Genomic DNA, 17431 nt, shown 5'->3' with positions numbered 1-17431 from the left:
TGAAAGCTTAAGTTGTTAAGTTGTGGGCCAACAATGCATATCAAACTTTAACACTCCCTGCACATGCAGCCAACAGCACTGGAGAAATAAAAGCACAATAGATAAATACAATAATTTTTCTAAATGCCACACAATAAACACAGGCAACAAGACTAGAACCCAGGACCTCCTGGTAACCAGCTCTGATACCACGTTAGATTACCACTTTACGCTATTAGGTTGTGGGCCAACAATGTATATCAAGCTTTAACAAATTCTATTCAGCACAAACAACCAAATTAAAGCCTTGTTTTAGGGGGTACCTTGGCCATTTAAATAATAGAATAAAGAGGAAAATAGGAAGAAGAATGGGTCAAGAACTCATAATATGATTTACAAGAATAAATCCCCAAATGACCCAAAGACCAACAAGAAAAGTCCTTTCAGAAAAAAGAGAACAATTATTCAATAAAGTCAACAAGGAGGACAGCTCCACCATCTCTCTATCATTAAGAGGTCTCCTAAAATGAAAATTCCAAGAAGCCAAAGGACTAACCAAATCACCAGTGAAGAAATAAATAACGCAATTCTGCCTGAGCTCATTATGAAGAGATGAGGAAAATATGTGGACAATACGGCATTCCCAAACCACGGAATCCAAGAAGCCCTTCCCACCACAAATATAGTGCCAGGAATAAATAAAGGATAAATCTGAGAGACAGATGTCCAAAGGGAAGAATTTTCTATGGGAAAATGCCAAAGCCATTTAGCTAAGAGAGCGGTATTTTTAGACAACAACTTTCCACGACGCAGCCCACCCTCCAATATAGACCTGCACACCTCTACCCAACTCACTAAATGATCCCTAAGACCCCCCCAACTCCAAACCACAGGAAATCTCTCATAACTCTCTCAATATTACAATCGATCCCCACCAAAATCTTGAAAATATATAAGTCAGGCAACAGGATACTAGACAAACAAGCCTATATAAACGTGATTCTACCCCTAACAGAGGAAAAAGCCTCCTTCCAGCCATCTAAACGCCGAAAAACCACAACTCACATTGGAGGACTACTTACTAGCATGCTCAACCCGCACAAAAACAGCTCCTAAACCACTATTCCCCATGTTAAACTTCAAGTCAAACACCCTCTCAAAAACATAGAGAATACCCATGATAACCTTGAAAGAAGGGCTATGATCGTCTAAAGGGAAAATGGTCTCATCAGCAAACACTGCACTGCCAACCCTTTAACCAACCCCCTATCCACTGCCCAAACCACCATCCTACTCAAAACACTAGCTACTAAGACAAACAAAAAGGGGGAATGTCAGTCACCTTGTCTAATACCTCTCAAAACACTAAACCAAGACTTAGGTTGACTATTCACAATTAATGAAAACCACATTTTAGACAAACAGACCCTTACTCACTTACACCATCTCTCACCAAATCCCATTCTCACAAATTTTATCCAAGAATCTCCAACTCTGTTGTAAACTATCTCAAAATCCAATTTAAAAATGAAATCCCCCTTCTTTCTCCCTTGAATATCCTTCACCACCTAATTAGCCGTCAAAGTAGCATCCACAATTTGTCTATCCACCTAAAAACATTCAGACCACTAGAAATAGTCTTACCAAGCACCATGCTCAGCCTATTAGCTAATACTTTGGTGATATCTTATACACGCTAGAAACTAGACTAATAGGTCTTAAGTCCTCTATTTTAATAGATCTAGTCTTCTAAGGCACCAAAGCAATAAAGGTGGAATAAATACTCTAGCTCAAAATCCTCCTCCCATAATCCCTTAATCACATTCAAGCAATCTTGAAGAAAGGCTATATTAAAGCCATCCGGTCCCAAAGCCTTATCCCCACTCCATCCCAAAAACTAAACCCCTCACTTCCTCCACATCAAAAGGTCCCTCTAACCATAGCATCCAATCTCCAAAATTGGAATTTTGCTCTAACCCCTCAATCATAGGTCAACAAACATCCTCCTCCAAATATAGATAAAAATAGAAAGTAGTGATCTAAAAGGAAATCTAACTAAGGTCAGTAATAAAAGGAAATCTAACTAAAGTCAGTAATAATCCTCCCTCTCCCCAGTCTACACACCCAAATCCCTTATCAAATTCTTTCTCATTTTCCCATTTTCTATCCTATGGAAGAAACTAGAATTACAATCACCATCTTTGACCCATTTTAAATTTGATCTTTAGCCTTCCATTCCTCATTTCCTAAAAAATCACCTCTTCCAACTCATTATTCAAACAAATCCATTTCACCTCCTCATTTTCCTTAGCCAATACGAGATTGGCCTCTAAACTAAAGGCTCAATATCAACCAAACCTTTAGGCCCACAAGAGGGATTAACCTTTAAGCACCTTATTCACCAGCATATCGCATGAATCTAGGAAGTTGTTTAGGGCTTTGTCTCGAAGCAACTCTAAGCGCGTCGGCAAAAGAGGCACTTATCAAGAGCCTCTGCAACACACTTACCATATAACCATGCTCCACAGACCTTTATATGTTCACAGAACCACACTCCAAACATCGTAATCTAAAATTATGTGCACATGCATCCATGCACTTGCCATCAACAAGTCCAACAAAGCAAAGAGAGAAGCTCATCACCGAGAAATTTGATCTCCCTCAAGGATATGCACATCTTGACTCCCCCTCCTATACCATCCTTCTTCAAACGTAGATATATGCCCCCATCGTTTGATAGTTGCTGCAAATTAAAAAAGCCTTCTGCTTTTTGGAGATCAATAACCCATCAACCCACCTCAAGGCCTCCATTTCCTTTGCACAATACACCTATATTCCTCAAAACCCACAAAAAGTCATCCTTCTTCAGCAAGACGAAACATGCATGCCTACCTATGAATTCCAAAATGCAAAATGTTGTAAGATCTAGGTGATTCATGTCGACACCTTCCTTTCAACTTTAAAGTTAGAGTGAACTCCCAATACCCATCCAATATATCATTGATTGAGACACAACCCAACATGGAACAGTGGAACAAGAGCCACCTAGAACCAATTCCTATAAGTGGGTGGCATAGCAATAGAAACTGATGAAATGAGGTTTTGGGGGGTAACAGTTTAGAATAAGGGAAGAGGAGAAGATTGCATGCTTGCAAGCTTGGAGGGAGGAGACAATGGAAGGAAAGCATCACTATTTCTCCTCCAAGCAAATTGTGAACCTTTTTTCAAAGAAGAAGAGATTTCATTGAAGTGCAAAGAATGTACAAAATGGAGAATAAGAATCCTCCTAATAAGAAAATATTACACACGAAAAAAATACAAGAAAAATAACACAAGTTGCCAAACTCACTGTATATCCGCGAAGCACATCCCTTCAAAACAGCCAGCTGCAAAAGACTAGGGGCCTGTTTGGTATCGGTGTTATTTTCTATTTTCTATTACTATTCCTTCAAAGTAAAGAAACAGATTATAAAAATATGTTTGTTTTTGTTGTCAGTTTGCTGTTTCTATTACCGGTTTTCAGTTGTTTGCCAAAAAGTTGAAAACCAAATTTTATGGTTTTCAGTTGTTTTGAAAATCTATTGCCAGAAAATTAATATCTAGAAAAAAAAAATAGTTTTTTGCATTAAAATATTATTTTGTACACTTTTAAATTAAAATTAAAATTAAATGATCATATGAATTTAAATATAATTAAGAGAAAATTATACATAAATTTCAAAAAATAATAATAAAGCCAATTGCAAAATAATTTTACTATATTTTCAACTGTCATGTCCAATAAAATTTTTATTGTAAAGAAATTTTTGGATGGATAACAATAAAGTACAATAATTATAATAATTTGTATTTTTATTATAGATTTTTTTTAATGTGTAGTATTTGTAATTTTAATATTTTAATCATATTTTTATAATATTATTTGATTTAAAGATGAAAATAGCATTTTTTTTATTTAGGTTTCTAATTTGTATTAGTTTATAAATGTTAACCAACCAGGTTGCTGGTTTCTGATTTTTAGTTTCTATGTTGGTTTTTGGTTTTTGTTTCTAGTTTTTGTTTCCGTAATTTTTGATAGTGTTACCAAACAACCCATACGGTAAGCTAAACAATAAATCCTATCCCACAACAAAGAACATGACATCTTCTCTCCCAAAGAAAACATGTGCATTTTGTTCCAACCAAATACCCCACGAAACTACAGCTTGGCATCTTCATAAGGCTAAGATTTCTCCACCCTTCTCATCCATATTGCAGAAAACAGGAAAAAACATTTCAACTTCGCAGCTCAGGTCAGGGTGAATGACAAGGTCAAACCTGTAGGGCAGTTTCCGGCACTAGACAAGAACAATTCAACTAGTCCTGCAATTTCAAGTGATACAACAATGTATTTGGTATAAAGGGCTGCTTTCAGGACAAGAGCTTGATCAAGAAGTTGCTGCCAGCAAAGGTTACGTGAGGTCCAGAAAGGATGTGTTGATGATATCCGAAGGAACACTATTAATGGGAGGGAGGGGAGTTTTCTACTAGGAAGGGAAGGAAATTCGATAGGGATATCCACGCCAGGTGGAAAAGTGAGGTAATTCTTCTTGGGAAAACAGGGAAAAAAATGAAGGAAAAATGCTGAAAGTAATGTGAGTTGGGGCGGGCAAGGTTCGTTAATTGAACCATACCCACTGCACCATTAATCGAATTGAAGTTTTGATTCACTAGAAAATGTGAACTGAGACCAAACCATTTAAAATGGTTAATTGAAACTCAATTAATTGGTTTTTAGACCAATATCTAATGGTTAACTGAACCACAATGTTAAGTACAATTTAAAATTACAAATAATATATTCCTTTCATGATAGTCACAAGTAAATTTAAAATATTCATCATTAAAATTTAAGCATCAACCTTAGTGCAATTTTAAATTATTAAAAGGTTATAAAATATTTATTTTTTAAATATATTTATAATATATCAGTTTGGTTCCGTTAATTGTGGTTACTGAATGGGTCGAACCAATACCAAACCAATAACCAAAATTTCAAACCGAAACCAAACCGGAAAACTGGTTAACTAATTTTTCAGATCAGCTTTTAAGTTTTTCTTGCCCTCCCCTAATTGTGATTGTTGTGAAACCCAAATTCTTGAAAAAGGAGATACATATGAGGGCTAGCCATGGTCTTAAATGTCCGCAAAACTATCAAAATTTCGGTCGAAATTTTCACTTTCCACTATCCTCAAAATTGGAATGACAAGTCAATTTCTATTTTACAAAATTTCTGTCAAGCTCTACAAATCATTCGAAATTTATCAAAATCTTGAAATCGCAATGAAATTTACCAAATTTTAGTCTTGAAATTCAAATTTAAGATTCAAAACCTGAATTGAAATTTCTCACTTAATTTTTTTTACCTTTTAAGAGTGAAACTAGAGATTGTAACAAGGATATGATCATAGCTTTCAAACTTTTGAAATTATATGAAAAATTAAACTTAGATATTGACTAATACATTTTATTTGTCCATTTATATCTAAAAGATGAAACTATAAATTGGTCCCTATAATATTAAGCGAAATCTACTTTAGCCTCTATGCTTTTAAGTAGTACAACAAAGGACTTGTACTTACTGATTTTACACAATTGTTTTGGCCATCCTAATTACATCTAAAAATATTAGTGAATCTTCTTTACATGTATAAAATGTTGAATTGGCATTACATTGTGTGTATTATTTGTTAGAAAAAATATATATATCTCAAGTAATTTTATCCATGAACTGATTATGGTTTTAAGTGCAAAATTGAATAAAATAATTCAAAAATAATATTTACTTTCTTTGCATAATCAATAATATTCAAGTTCCAAATGGGCCCACTAGTCCAAGGGCAGAGGGGCCTTGTGTTAATTCCAACTCTCCAATTCACAATTGTTAAAGCTTGATAAGCATTGTTGACCTACAACCTAATAGCTTAAGCTTTTAGGTAAAGTGGCAATCTGACATGAAAACATAACTGGTTACCAATAGGTCCTGTGTTCTAGTCTTGTTGCTCACATTTGCTGTATAGTGCTTAAAAAATTTATTATACCCCCGTGATAAGTGTTATTTATCGTGTGTTGTTTCTCCATGCACTATCAAGTTGCATGTGCGGGGAAGTGTTAAACCTTTATATATATTGTTGGCCCAACCTAATAGCTTAAGCTTTTAGTAAAATGGTAATTTAACAACAACCATTAGATTGATTTAAATGGCAACTTCAATTGAATAAAATTAATAAGTACAAGTCCTTAATTGTCAAAATAGGCGTATAGGGATTGAAATAGATTCCAGCTAATAGTACAAGGACTAACTTATCATTTCACTATATCTAAAACTATGTCTATTCATGTACTAAATATTTAACTGATTTATGAATTTCATTTACATTAATTGAATAAGTTTGCAATGATTATTATATTACAGTTATTGCAACTTATACACAGCATAAGTGTCCTTGATGTATTTTGTTTATAGTATTTTAGTATAAATCATTTATTAATATGTTTGTCAATAGTTTCTAAAGCATCATGAAGAAATTCCACACTTTATTACTAATTTCAATCATTTTTTGAAATCAAAATCGAGATCAACATCAATACCAAAATTTCCATTGAAATCTCCATAATTTTGAAGCCTTGAAATTTTTGTCGAAATTGAAATCAAAGACCTTTGGAGTAGCAAGAGTAAGGAGAAGGGAACCGCAGTTATGTGTTGGACAATGACACCAATGATATTAGTGAGTTCGCGGATGATGGCAGTTTGCTTTTGGATGAAAGTCAAAGACAATGTATATGTGGTTCAAATCATTTGATTTACCTGGGGATATGTCATACAAGCCGCCATCTCCACTGGAAGGTTTAGAGGGTAGTTCAATATTTGAGGATGGAATAGGTAAGGAGGAGCAGCGCAAGGATGGGAATCACTCCAGTACATGAGGTCAATGGGAAGGACTTAGAAGCTCCATAAGTGTTGGATGAGATGGGTTTCTGCCTATCCAGTCCTAAAGGTAATAAAGTTTGCATGGATGGGGCTAAAAGGAAGGCCAAGAAGGGATTACCAGTTTACCACCCAAATGAACCTCTAAACACGTCAATGGCCACGCTAGAATTCTACACTCATCTAAAGGAGCTAGCTCCAAAAAATCTATGTAAGAGTTAAAACCAAAACTGCAATACCACACTTCCTCAAATTTATATTTAGACCCAAAACCCTCTCACAAAGTTGCAAAATAGTAAGCACATTCAAAATACTATCAAGAAATAATCTCACATTCTCTAAGAATGAATAATGATCACAAAATATGGGAATCCCATTCCCATTGTCCTCCATGGATATCTTTCATGGGATCACATACCCAGGGGCATCCTATTTTTGGAACTAAAATGTTCCCACAATTTTATCAAGTTGGAAAATTAATGCCCCATTAACACAATAACTATAAAGCACGGAATGTTCAACATGGTATGTGTCTAAACACGTTTGGCGTGTCATATCTTAGAAATTCAAGACAAAACATGGTAAGGGCACAAAAAAATTAATCTATATATGGTCCTCAAGAGAATAGTAATCAAGCATCATTGAATTTGTGCCTAATGTAGGTAAAAATGGTTCCTTTGATTTTCAGAGTCTTTGTTGAATGAGTAGTTCTCCCCCCCCCCCCCCCCCCTTTTGGACAGTGTGTGATCAAAAAGCAATTTATAAGTTCACTTAATTTAGCCTATATACCTATGTTTAAAACATATAAGAAATCTCTCAAATTTTGGTAATATTACAACATGGGGCCTGAAATTTTTAATTTTTTCCTTGTGCTCATATCCGTCTTGTCATCGTGTCATGTAACTAGTCGGCACTTTAGCTTTGTTATGTACAATACGTGTCCAAAAATAGGAGAAAACCCGATATGCTTGAGAATTGTCCAATGTGTGTCAAGGCCATGTTGAAGGAGTTTTAATGTTCGATAAAAGTCGGACACTAACAATTCCCCATCGTTGAAGTATCGGTGCTTTAGAGCATAGTATAATTAGCCAGCAGTCACCATATTATATTTATTATAATAAATAATTATACAATTAAAAATAGGAAGCAATAAAAATAAGTGTGTTATTATTATTTTGTGTTGGATTATGTTGAAATTTGTAGGACATGGATTCAATTTGGTAATTACTCTTAGCAAGTGTTTAAGCTAAATATTTTTTTTCATATATTGTTCCACACATAGGTCAAGGATATAATAGTAGTCATACAACAAATGCCTTTCAAGATTCCCACGTTGAATCAGATATTGGCATGGACATGCTGCATACATCCTTGGGAACCTTTAATCAAAGCTAACAAAAATATTCCCATGTGAAAGGCATCCCATTCCCAGGAAATGTCATTACAAGGGAACATTTTTTATGCTGCAAACCAAATTCCACGTAAGTTGCCACTTCATCCAATCAACAAATTATGATCAGATAATGGCCATTCAATAGTTAAATTACTTGATCACTTTGGGCTATAACCAACAATTTTAGGCAACTACTGCTAGATTTGTATGTCTGAAATGCTGCTAAAGTTTAGTTCGTTCCAAGAAAACTAGTCCACAAAGCCTGGTCACTTCTGAATCTTTTTGCCAAAGGCCCATGTGTGGGGGAATTCACTGAAAATGCTGCAAAATGTTTTCCCCAAAATAGATGTACTTGATAAAATGCAAGCCTATTTTTAATTATAATGAAAAATTAGAAAGTACAAATAATCACATCCATAAAGCACACAAGAAATGTAAACTAACTACCTCAAACTATTCGAAGACCCTGAGACAGCATCTCCAATCTTTCTAATCAACTCATTTGAGGAGTCTTTAATTTGCTCAATATTATGAAGGGCTTCCAACCACCAAACAGTCTGATAGTTTTTTCTATCACTTAAGGCATGGCAAACCTTCAAAAAAATTAGAAAATCATTGAAATGCAAAGACAGCCTTGCAGGATAGAAACTTTAAAATTCAAGACCAGGACAAGTAAAATAAATAAATAAATAAATATATAAAGCTAAAAAAAAATTATATAATTTAAAACTTAAAAACAAAACCCACAAATGAACATAAATTATCATAAGGTGTTGATGGTAACAAACATATTTATGATTTAGTAAAACAAACATATTTATGATTTTGTAAACTATGATGCACTCTCTCGTACAGGCATGGCTTCTCTCAATAATAATTAGGTAGGAGGCAGTTGTTATTTTCCCAATTCACATGACATAGGAATTAGTAAACTTAAGATATGTGAAGAACACACTCAAGCAACAGACTTTGGATTTTGACAACATACTCTGTCAACACATGCAGACTGGGATCTGACAATTCAAAGGATGGCTGTCCAAAGATGTGTTTAATGTCCTTTATCTTGCATTTTGTAGGTTCACGGAATCGCCACTAACCTTTTTTTCTCTAGGTATAGTTGCGCACCTAATTACAATCAATCGATCAATCAATTGGTCTCTAATTAATCCTAGGGTCCAAGGAACCAATAGTCTCTAGTCTACATTCCATAGTCTTGTTCGAAAGTTCGGTTATGAGAGGAGAAGGTACTAGCACTCCCAACACACCCATCCTTTCGAATGGTACAATGATAAGTTTGAGATGTTCAAACATTAATCTAGATAGGTCTTTGAGTCTTTGTTAAGTTAGGTTACCTTTCTTTTAATTTTAAGTATTGTTCAACCTCAAAACCATCAGGCAACCCGTCAAAGTTGTGAGGCTTCCCTCACCTCAAGAATTGCACGAAGAGCAATAACATGAATGTTGGAGATACGTCATAAAATTCATTGACTAAAGTTTATGACTTTGGTCAAAATGATTCCATCACATGAATCTTACAACATATTTTGTTAAAGCATGCTACAAGTAAAATTACATCCTTTCAAATATACATAATAACACATTCATGTCTTATACAAAGCCATATGGTCTCAAATCTAAGTAGTGTTAAATTGACTTTATCTACCATGCCTTTAGATATTGTTCCACAATCCATGAGTAACCCATCAGAGTTATAAGGCTTCCCTCGCCTCAAGAACCACACGAACAACAATAACATGATCTTTGTGGATCCACTATCGGATTCCTTAATTAAGATTTAGAGTTTTCAAGTTCCAAAGCATTCAACCATTCTCAAATTCAAATAGAGATTCAATCATGGTTTCACAAGTTACAATCATATCATGGCACAACGACAACACATGTCATTGAGCATCATGTTCAACTCAAACTATCATGAGCCTAAACAAACATCATAGAAGCATCATTCCACTGCATTTTCACACAATTCAATCATCCTTACATTTGCAAATAGATAAATGAACACAAAACGGGGTACAGGGACCGTCAATTTCATACATTCTTTAACCTTCATACCCAAATTACGATGCAAATGACCTCAAGGCACTTGGGAAATCCTTAAAATAAATAAATAAATAAACACCTTTCTAGAAATTTTTGGTATTTTTCAGAAATTTGTAAAATTTTTATCAATTTTATCAATTAAGAAAAACTAAAAATATGAAAATACAAGAAAAAAATAAAAAAAAATATTTAAAAAGAATAAAATTAACCTAAAAATCCCTAAACATTGCAAAGGAGCGCCCAAAAATTAATAAACAGAAAATCAAACGAAAACCAAAAGAAAAAAAAATTATACATTGGGAACAGACAAATAAAAGAAAAATAAATAACCAATCAATTTTAAAAAACTAAGAAAATAGCTTTAAAATGAAAAAGAAATTTTCCTCGATGCCCTCTATTTTTTCATAATTTTCTAAAATTAAAAAGTAATTTTTTATTGATTTTTAAATGTAAAATAGATTTATAAAAATGTATAAATAAAATAGGACAGACCAATCGAACGGTCGACTTGGACCAGTTGACCAGTCCAGTAGTTCAAACGCACCACACACGCGCTCAGCACGTGAGGGAGACGCCGGCCAGAGTTAGTATTCCAACATCTCTTTGTTTCGGCTTCATCTGACGTCCAAATTCAACGCTATTTCCACCATTCGACTCCTTTTGATCCCAGGAGTCTTTTCCAACTGAAAATACCACCTAAAACCCACGAAAAATGGGCTGTAATCCAACCTCCCTCTCTACACAAAAGAGCATCACCCCTTGCCCATTCACTGCCCCTAACACACCCAAACAAATCACCTCCAAGAATCTTAATATCCGTAAGAACTCTTTTTTCAGTAAGATATAAGAGATGAATCTCCCTGCAAATTCAGACAACCTGAAAGATGAACTGCCCAAGCGGTTAGCAATGAAAATTTTCCTCTCAATCTTCACAGCAGCATCATCTCCTTCCCTTCCCCCATTCCTACGTGCAATTGGGCAGCCCAAAAAATGTGTACCAATAGGTGAGAGAGCATGAACTACCAGCAAGTTACCAAAGCAGCATGTACAGAAAATAAAAAAAAAACAACCAACCAGCACTAGGCATGATGTGCGACAGCCTCCCAAAGTGTGAAGGTAGGAAGCTCGCAAAGCCCTGCTGATGATTAGCAAGAAAGTCGACTCTGGTAGGGGGTAACAGGACCATCTCTGATGCTGAAGAATTCCAAACAAACACTGTTGAAGAGGACAACCCTGCTGGAAACAAACCAAAGTCAGTCATTGAAGCGGGCAACAACAGAGAATCAACGCAGACGGCTCTAGTTCGAAGTAGTCTCATTCAACCAAGAGTCTCTAAGACAGGAACACTGGAGTCGCCGAGGAACACTGCTCCTGTTTGATTCTAACAGCCAAGCGTTTGCAGCAAGGTGATCTACCATTCTATTTTCTATTTAATTGTTCTTTATTTTTAGGACTCCAATGGCCTCTTTACCACTAATGCAAAGCTACATACTTATTGGTCGAGATGGCCCTGGTAGAACTCACTCCATTCACATTCTCACATTTATGATTGCAGGTCTGAGACAAGCCAAGTACGATGATTTTTCATAAAAGCAACAGCTTGTGGAACAATAAACTTCTTGTTGAGTGTAGCATGATATGGTAGCTTACAAAAGAGCTCTGTATATGACAAATACCCAAAAACAGAGGCTACTGGCCGAGCCATGAAACCAAGGCAACTGATCTCCAAATGACAATCAAACCAACCAGAATGAAGAAGGATGAGTGACAAACAAACTGCCAAAATTTGAGCTCAATCAAACAAGAAATCACACCTTCTAATCGTCAATTCAAGCTGACTGAACAGACACCTTCAGCCCTGAATTTTCAGCAATAATTTTTCTTCTCCCCCTTACTCTCTTCTTGGCTATCCCAAGGATGCATGAAGCTTACTCTTTTATCACTGATGCAAGATGGTCTTCGTAGCAGTAAAACCACACATTGCAGCAAACAAAGAAATTTTAAATGCAAGCAAATGATAAGAACTCTTGGTTGTGTCCCCTTCACCACTTGGGGAAAAGTGTTTGAATGGCTGCACACCACAGCACAGTACATCAATGGAATAAAATTAGGGGTTTAATTTGAATATTCTCAGGCTGCAAATATTTTTGGAAGAACTCTGAGCACAGCACACTTGTGCCTGTGTAGCTCTAGAGAACACAAAATCACCAGCCCCAGACAAACTCTTTTTCCTCAACTTTTCTGCAATCAATATGACGCCCATGATTGTGAACTCTCTGTAGAAGAAGAAGAAGAAGAAGAAGAGCTTTAACTCTGCAAATGCTCAATCTTTTTAATTCTGCTTCCATTTTTTTGTTCAGCGGCAGCGGGTTCTAAATATCATTTGGTGAGTTGGGAGGTGGTTTGTAGGACTAAGAGGGGAGGGGGGTCTGGGTCTTGGAAATTGGGTCTCTAAAAACATAGTTCTTCTGGCTAAATGGCTCCGGCAATTCCCACCAGAGATTTCTTCATTGCAGCATAAAGTTAACAAAAGTAAATTTGGACTTGATGGGAATGGATGGGACGCTAATTTTGGTTCCAGATCCTCTTTGGAAAGTCTGCGGAAAGCTCTCTCTCAGATTTACCCTCTGTTTACTCCCCATACAAAATTTGTTTCAGGTAAGGGCTGTAAGGTCCGTTTTTGGAAAGACCTGTGGATGGGAAATGTTTTTCTGTTGAATCATGCCTCACCTTTTTCACCTAAGCTCAAGTTCAAATAGTCCGAATTCTTCATTCATTGTAGACTTGGGCAGTCTTTTACCTTCTTGGGATTTTCATTTCAGGAGAACCTTGAATGATAAGGAAATTATTGAGTTATATTCTTTGAAGGTTACGTTGAATAATTGTATGATATCTTCCAAAAATGATGGTTGATATTGGTTGTTGGATTCTTCAGGAGTATGTTCTTGTAAATTTTTCGACAAATTCTTGGTTGGGAAAATTTTCTCCTTTCCACTCTACAAGGTTATATGGGAAGTCAAAATCACCCCTAAAATCAAACTGTTTCTTTGGTTGGTTGTGCTTAATAGGATAAATACTAATGACTTGCAGCAGATGACGAGACCTTGAAAGGCTCTCCTTCCTGATATATGTATGCTTTGCTTTGATTGATCAGAATCTGTTTCACATCTTTTCTTGCACTACGATTTTGCATGGAAGCTTTGGAACAAGTTATTCAATTACTTTGAAGAAACCTCGGTTTGTCCAAGAACAGTATAGGAGTTCTTGGCAATTTCTTTTGTGGGGTTTGGGAGAAAGAAGGATTGCATTATGGAATTCTGCTTTATTTGCAGTGTTTTGGAGCTTGTGGAAGGAATCTAACTTGCTTATATTTTCAGGTAAGGAGTTACCATATTATATGGTGTGGGAAAAGGTTCTTCTTATGGCTTCTTTATGGTGTGCGGGATATGGAAATTTCAAGGGGATGTGTATTTCAGATATTCAGAGCAATTGGCAGTCTATTCTTAGGGCATGCTGATTTCTCTTGTTATCTTTGTGTTTTTTCCCTTTTTGTTTTCCTGGGGATTCCCAGATTTTGTTGAGGAGATGTCTTCTCTCCTGACTGTACATTCTTTCTCTATGTAATGAATTTCTTTTTCTATCAAAAAAAAAAGCATCTAATTAATAATTTGATAAGGACACTGTTTTGTTAAAAATATTTATTTTGATAATAATCTGATTTTTATTTTCAATGTTTTTCAACTTCAAGCTTCTTCCCTTTCCGAGTTTTACCTTGTTCAATTTGTTAGTACTTACTACGGTATTTATTCAATGGTAAATTCTTTGATTTTACATTAAAGAATTAATTTGTAGGATACGGTTACACAACGTAACTTGTTAGTCTAAATTTTTGAAATTTTTATTACTTTAACAAATAAATTAATATAATTTGTCCAATTTTTTATATTATTTTTGTGTCTTATGTGCCTAACAGATTACTGGACTGCATAATGATTTTTTTATTATTTACTTTATCATGCATGTGATTACTGAAAGAGTGACGAATTGTAAAACTTGTTCCTGCATTAAACAATGTTAGTAAGTTGAATTGAACTAAAAGGATCCAAAATACACTAAAACTCTTTTTAAGAAGAGTTAAGAGCTTAAAAACATGCAAATTTACCAACATACATAAGGTCAAAGCCATTACATCCACTTCCGATTTGCCTCAGAAACCTCACATCTCCAGGCGAAACCCCAGCCATCTTGACAGTGGGATCCGGATACCTCAACTCTGAGTGAAATGTGTTCACTCCCTGCAAGAAATCCCACAGTCTTCCACTTGCATTTTATCACCACACCAAAAACCTGCTTATTTTCTTCTGTCACACTGTCATTCCACTAATTATATTGATGATAATTTCTTTCTCCTGCAATGTCCTTTCACCCTGACACCACTAGACTCCATGAAGGATTATGGCTAATCTTACTGCTACCTTTACCCTCAATGCTAGGAAGAAGAGACCTAACACTTGCACTATACTCTTTCACAAATTGATGTCATTAATCACCTTTAAACGCTACAAAAAAAAAAACAGAAAACCTCTTACTTTTCCAGCCATGCCCTTGTTAAGGCTTGATATACATCGTTGGCCCACAACCTAACAGCCCAATTTTAGGTAAAATGGGAATCTAACATAGTATCAGAGCTCATTACCAGGAGGTCTTGGGTTCTAGTCTTGTTGCCCGCGTTTATTGTGTCTGCATTGAAAAAATTATAGTATTCCCATAATGGGTGTTATCTATCGTGAGTTTTCTCTCCATGTGCTGTCAGGCTGCACGTGCAGGGGAGTGTTAAGGCTTGATTTACATTGTTGACCCACCACCTAACAGCTTAAGGTTTAAGCTTTTCAGTAAAGTGGTAATCTAACACAATTTCAAAAACTTCCCCCTCATGCACAGATTGCCATCCAATATCCCACTTCCAGCCCAAAAGCTTTCAAAAAATCTTCCTAAACCTTCAAGAAGCAACAAAAACCCATCAGAGAACCAGTTTCGCAACTAACAATAACATCACCTACCTACTGTGCACCTGATTGTTTTAAAGATTGAACAGAGAGAGAAGCTCCCCCACCTTCAAATCTCAGACCCAAGGTTTTCCTTTCGATCTAGATTGCACAACCCTCTTGATTTGTGCCCACACACACATGCACGAGAGATAAAGAAAGAGACCATCATTGCGAGAGAGAGCTTTGAGCATGCATCTTCATGACAAATGCACAAAAAACTTGCTGATATAATGACCAGTAACTAAATAAAGGTTGCTTTATAAGGGACCATACAGAGAGAGAACATTTGGTACAGACACTTCTCAGGAGTAGGAAGATGGAAGGCATTTCTATAGATAACCATTTCATAAAATATATTTGAAATTCATCATCTGGCACTATCGCCATCATGAAAGTTAACTCATTAAAGTTAATTCCAAAAATCAGCAGTAACGTCTTTATAGAATTGAATTTCTGAATGAAAGTTAACTCCAAAAATCATCAGTGATGCAATGCATACCTGCATATAAGATCTTTTAAACTCTTGCTGAGCCACAGACAACTTTGAACTAAAAACAGATAAGTACTTCCGTTTTATACTCTCACATGCTGTTCTCAAACATCCAACAGTAGGGAATCTGGACAACACATGCTGCCCAGCACCACATTCTCCATCACTGACAATGCCATTTGCTGCATGGTTGGAAGTAAAAACAAAAAGCTTCCCAGAAGCTGTAGTTGTATCTGAATTATCTTCACAGCTCCTTTTTTGCCTCTTCAACAAGGATTGATTACATTCTTCAACACTATATCTCTTTGAGGGTTTCCCTTCACAGATTTCTGAGAACTGTCCTCCCTTTGACAGGATCTGTTGTGAGTGGCCTGAAGTCAGTGGGAGTATCTCAGCAAGATTATGATGAATATGAAGATTCAGCAACGGATCCAAGCGAAAATCTTCAGAGTGCTCTTCAGCAAAAGTCAGAGCATCTTCGTAAAGTGATACTGCCTGAGAAAAATTTTGATTAATTATAGCAATCCCTGCAAGCCCATTCAAGGCAACAACTAACCTCCGAAGAGCTTCCTCCCCTTCTATCTTGGTCTTGCCAACAAGAACCTAGAAAACGAGAATTTCGCTAAACAACAAGAAAGAATTATTAAAGCTTTTTAGGAAGTAAGATCCAAGATTTCATTATAACCACCTGTAATATCTCTTCCATAGTCATGGGTGACTGCTGCAAAGAACGCAGACCAGAACTTCCTACTTGAGGATGGCAGCAGGCTTGACGGAGCTTCAAGAGTGAGTTCAGTAGCTTTGCAGCCTCTGTTTGGGTGATAAAAAGGTCAGATGAAGTATCAGATGATGGACAACCTGAAAATTTCAAAATAAAAAGTAAGCATGAAAATGTCGCAAAACCTAAAAGCTGCCTTATTTCAGTAAATCACAAATGAAGTTGCAAAACAAATTACTAATAACCTGGAGCTCTTCTTTTGAAAATTTCATCTTTGAAGTGTTCAATAACTTCACGAGCAAAACTCACACACTTTTCATGTTGCCTCTCGTAAAAGTGCTCCTCTATTGCTGAGAAAAAGAGCCAAGAGAGACACTCCTCCTGAGGAGGAAGCTGCAACTCATCTGCAACATGAATTTTTGAAGAACGCCACATGATTTGTTTGAAGAATTTATGTGTAAATTCCATAGCAGCTGCATCTCCCCGCTGCAAATGTAGATGCAAGATTAAGTAATTTTCAGAATATAGAACGATCAAGATTCCACAAATCCTCACCAAATTTACTAGACCAGGGCAGCAACAGAAACATTATATAAGAAAGCAAGAAAGGGACAAAAAAAAGAACACTGATTCCTTTGTTTAGTATCAAGTACAATTTTTTTCTTTTTCGTCTTCATTATTCCCACTTGACAATGATAACATACAAAGGCTATTGGGCATGACAAAGAACTATACTGCAAGTAATACATACAAAGCAGAATGCAATGCATTCCAT

General features: G+C 35.9%; 1 protein-coding gene across 4 annotated transcripts in view; it reads right to left on the bottom strand.

Moving 5' to 3' along the window:
• LOC131166357 (uncharacterized) overlaps nt 1–17431 on the bottom strand; it is a 168453-nt gene that overhangs the window by 98329 nt on the left and 52693 nt on the right. For 3 of the 4 annotated variants that reach the window (XM_058124829.1, XM_058124830.1, XM_058124831.1), the window contains exons 8-11: nt 16902–17142; nt 16627–16796; nt 15948–16541; nt 8787–8932 (exon numbers count right to left, since the gene is read on the bottom strand). In XM_058124829.1, coding sequence (XP_057980812.1) covers nt 8787–8932; nt 15948–16541; nt 16627–16796; nt 16902–17142 — 1151 coding nt within the window. The remainder of the gene's footprint in view (nt 1–8786; nt 8933–15947; nt 16542–16626; nt 16797–16901; nt 17143–17431) is intronic. The other variant, XM_058124832.1, reaches the window with a different exon arrangement.

This window comes from Malania oleifera, chromosome 10 (genome assembly GCF_029873635.1).
Source record: "Malania oleifera isolate guangnan ecotype guangnan chromosome 10, ASM2987363v1, whole genome shotgun sequence".
Classification (NCBI taxonomy): domain Eukaryota; kingdom Viridiplantae; phylum Streptophyta; class Magnoliopsida; order Santalales; family Ximeniaceae; genus Malania; species Malania oleifera.
This window is presented reverse-complemented; position numbering and strand designations above follow the sequence as displayed.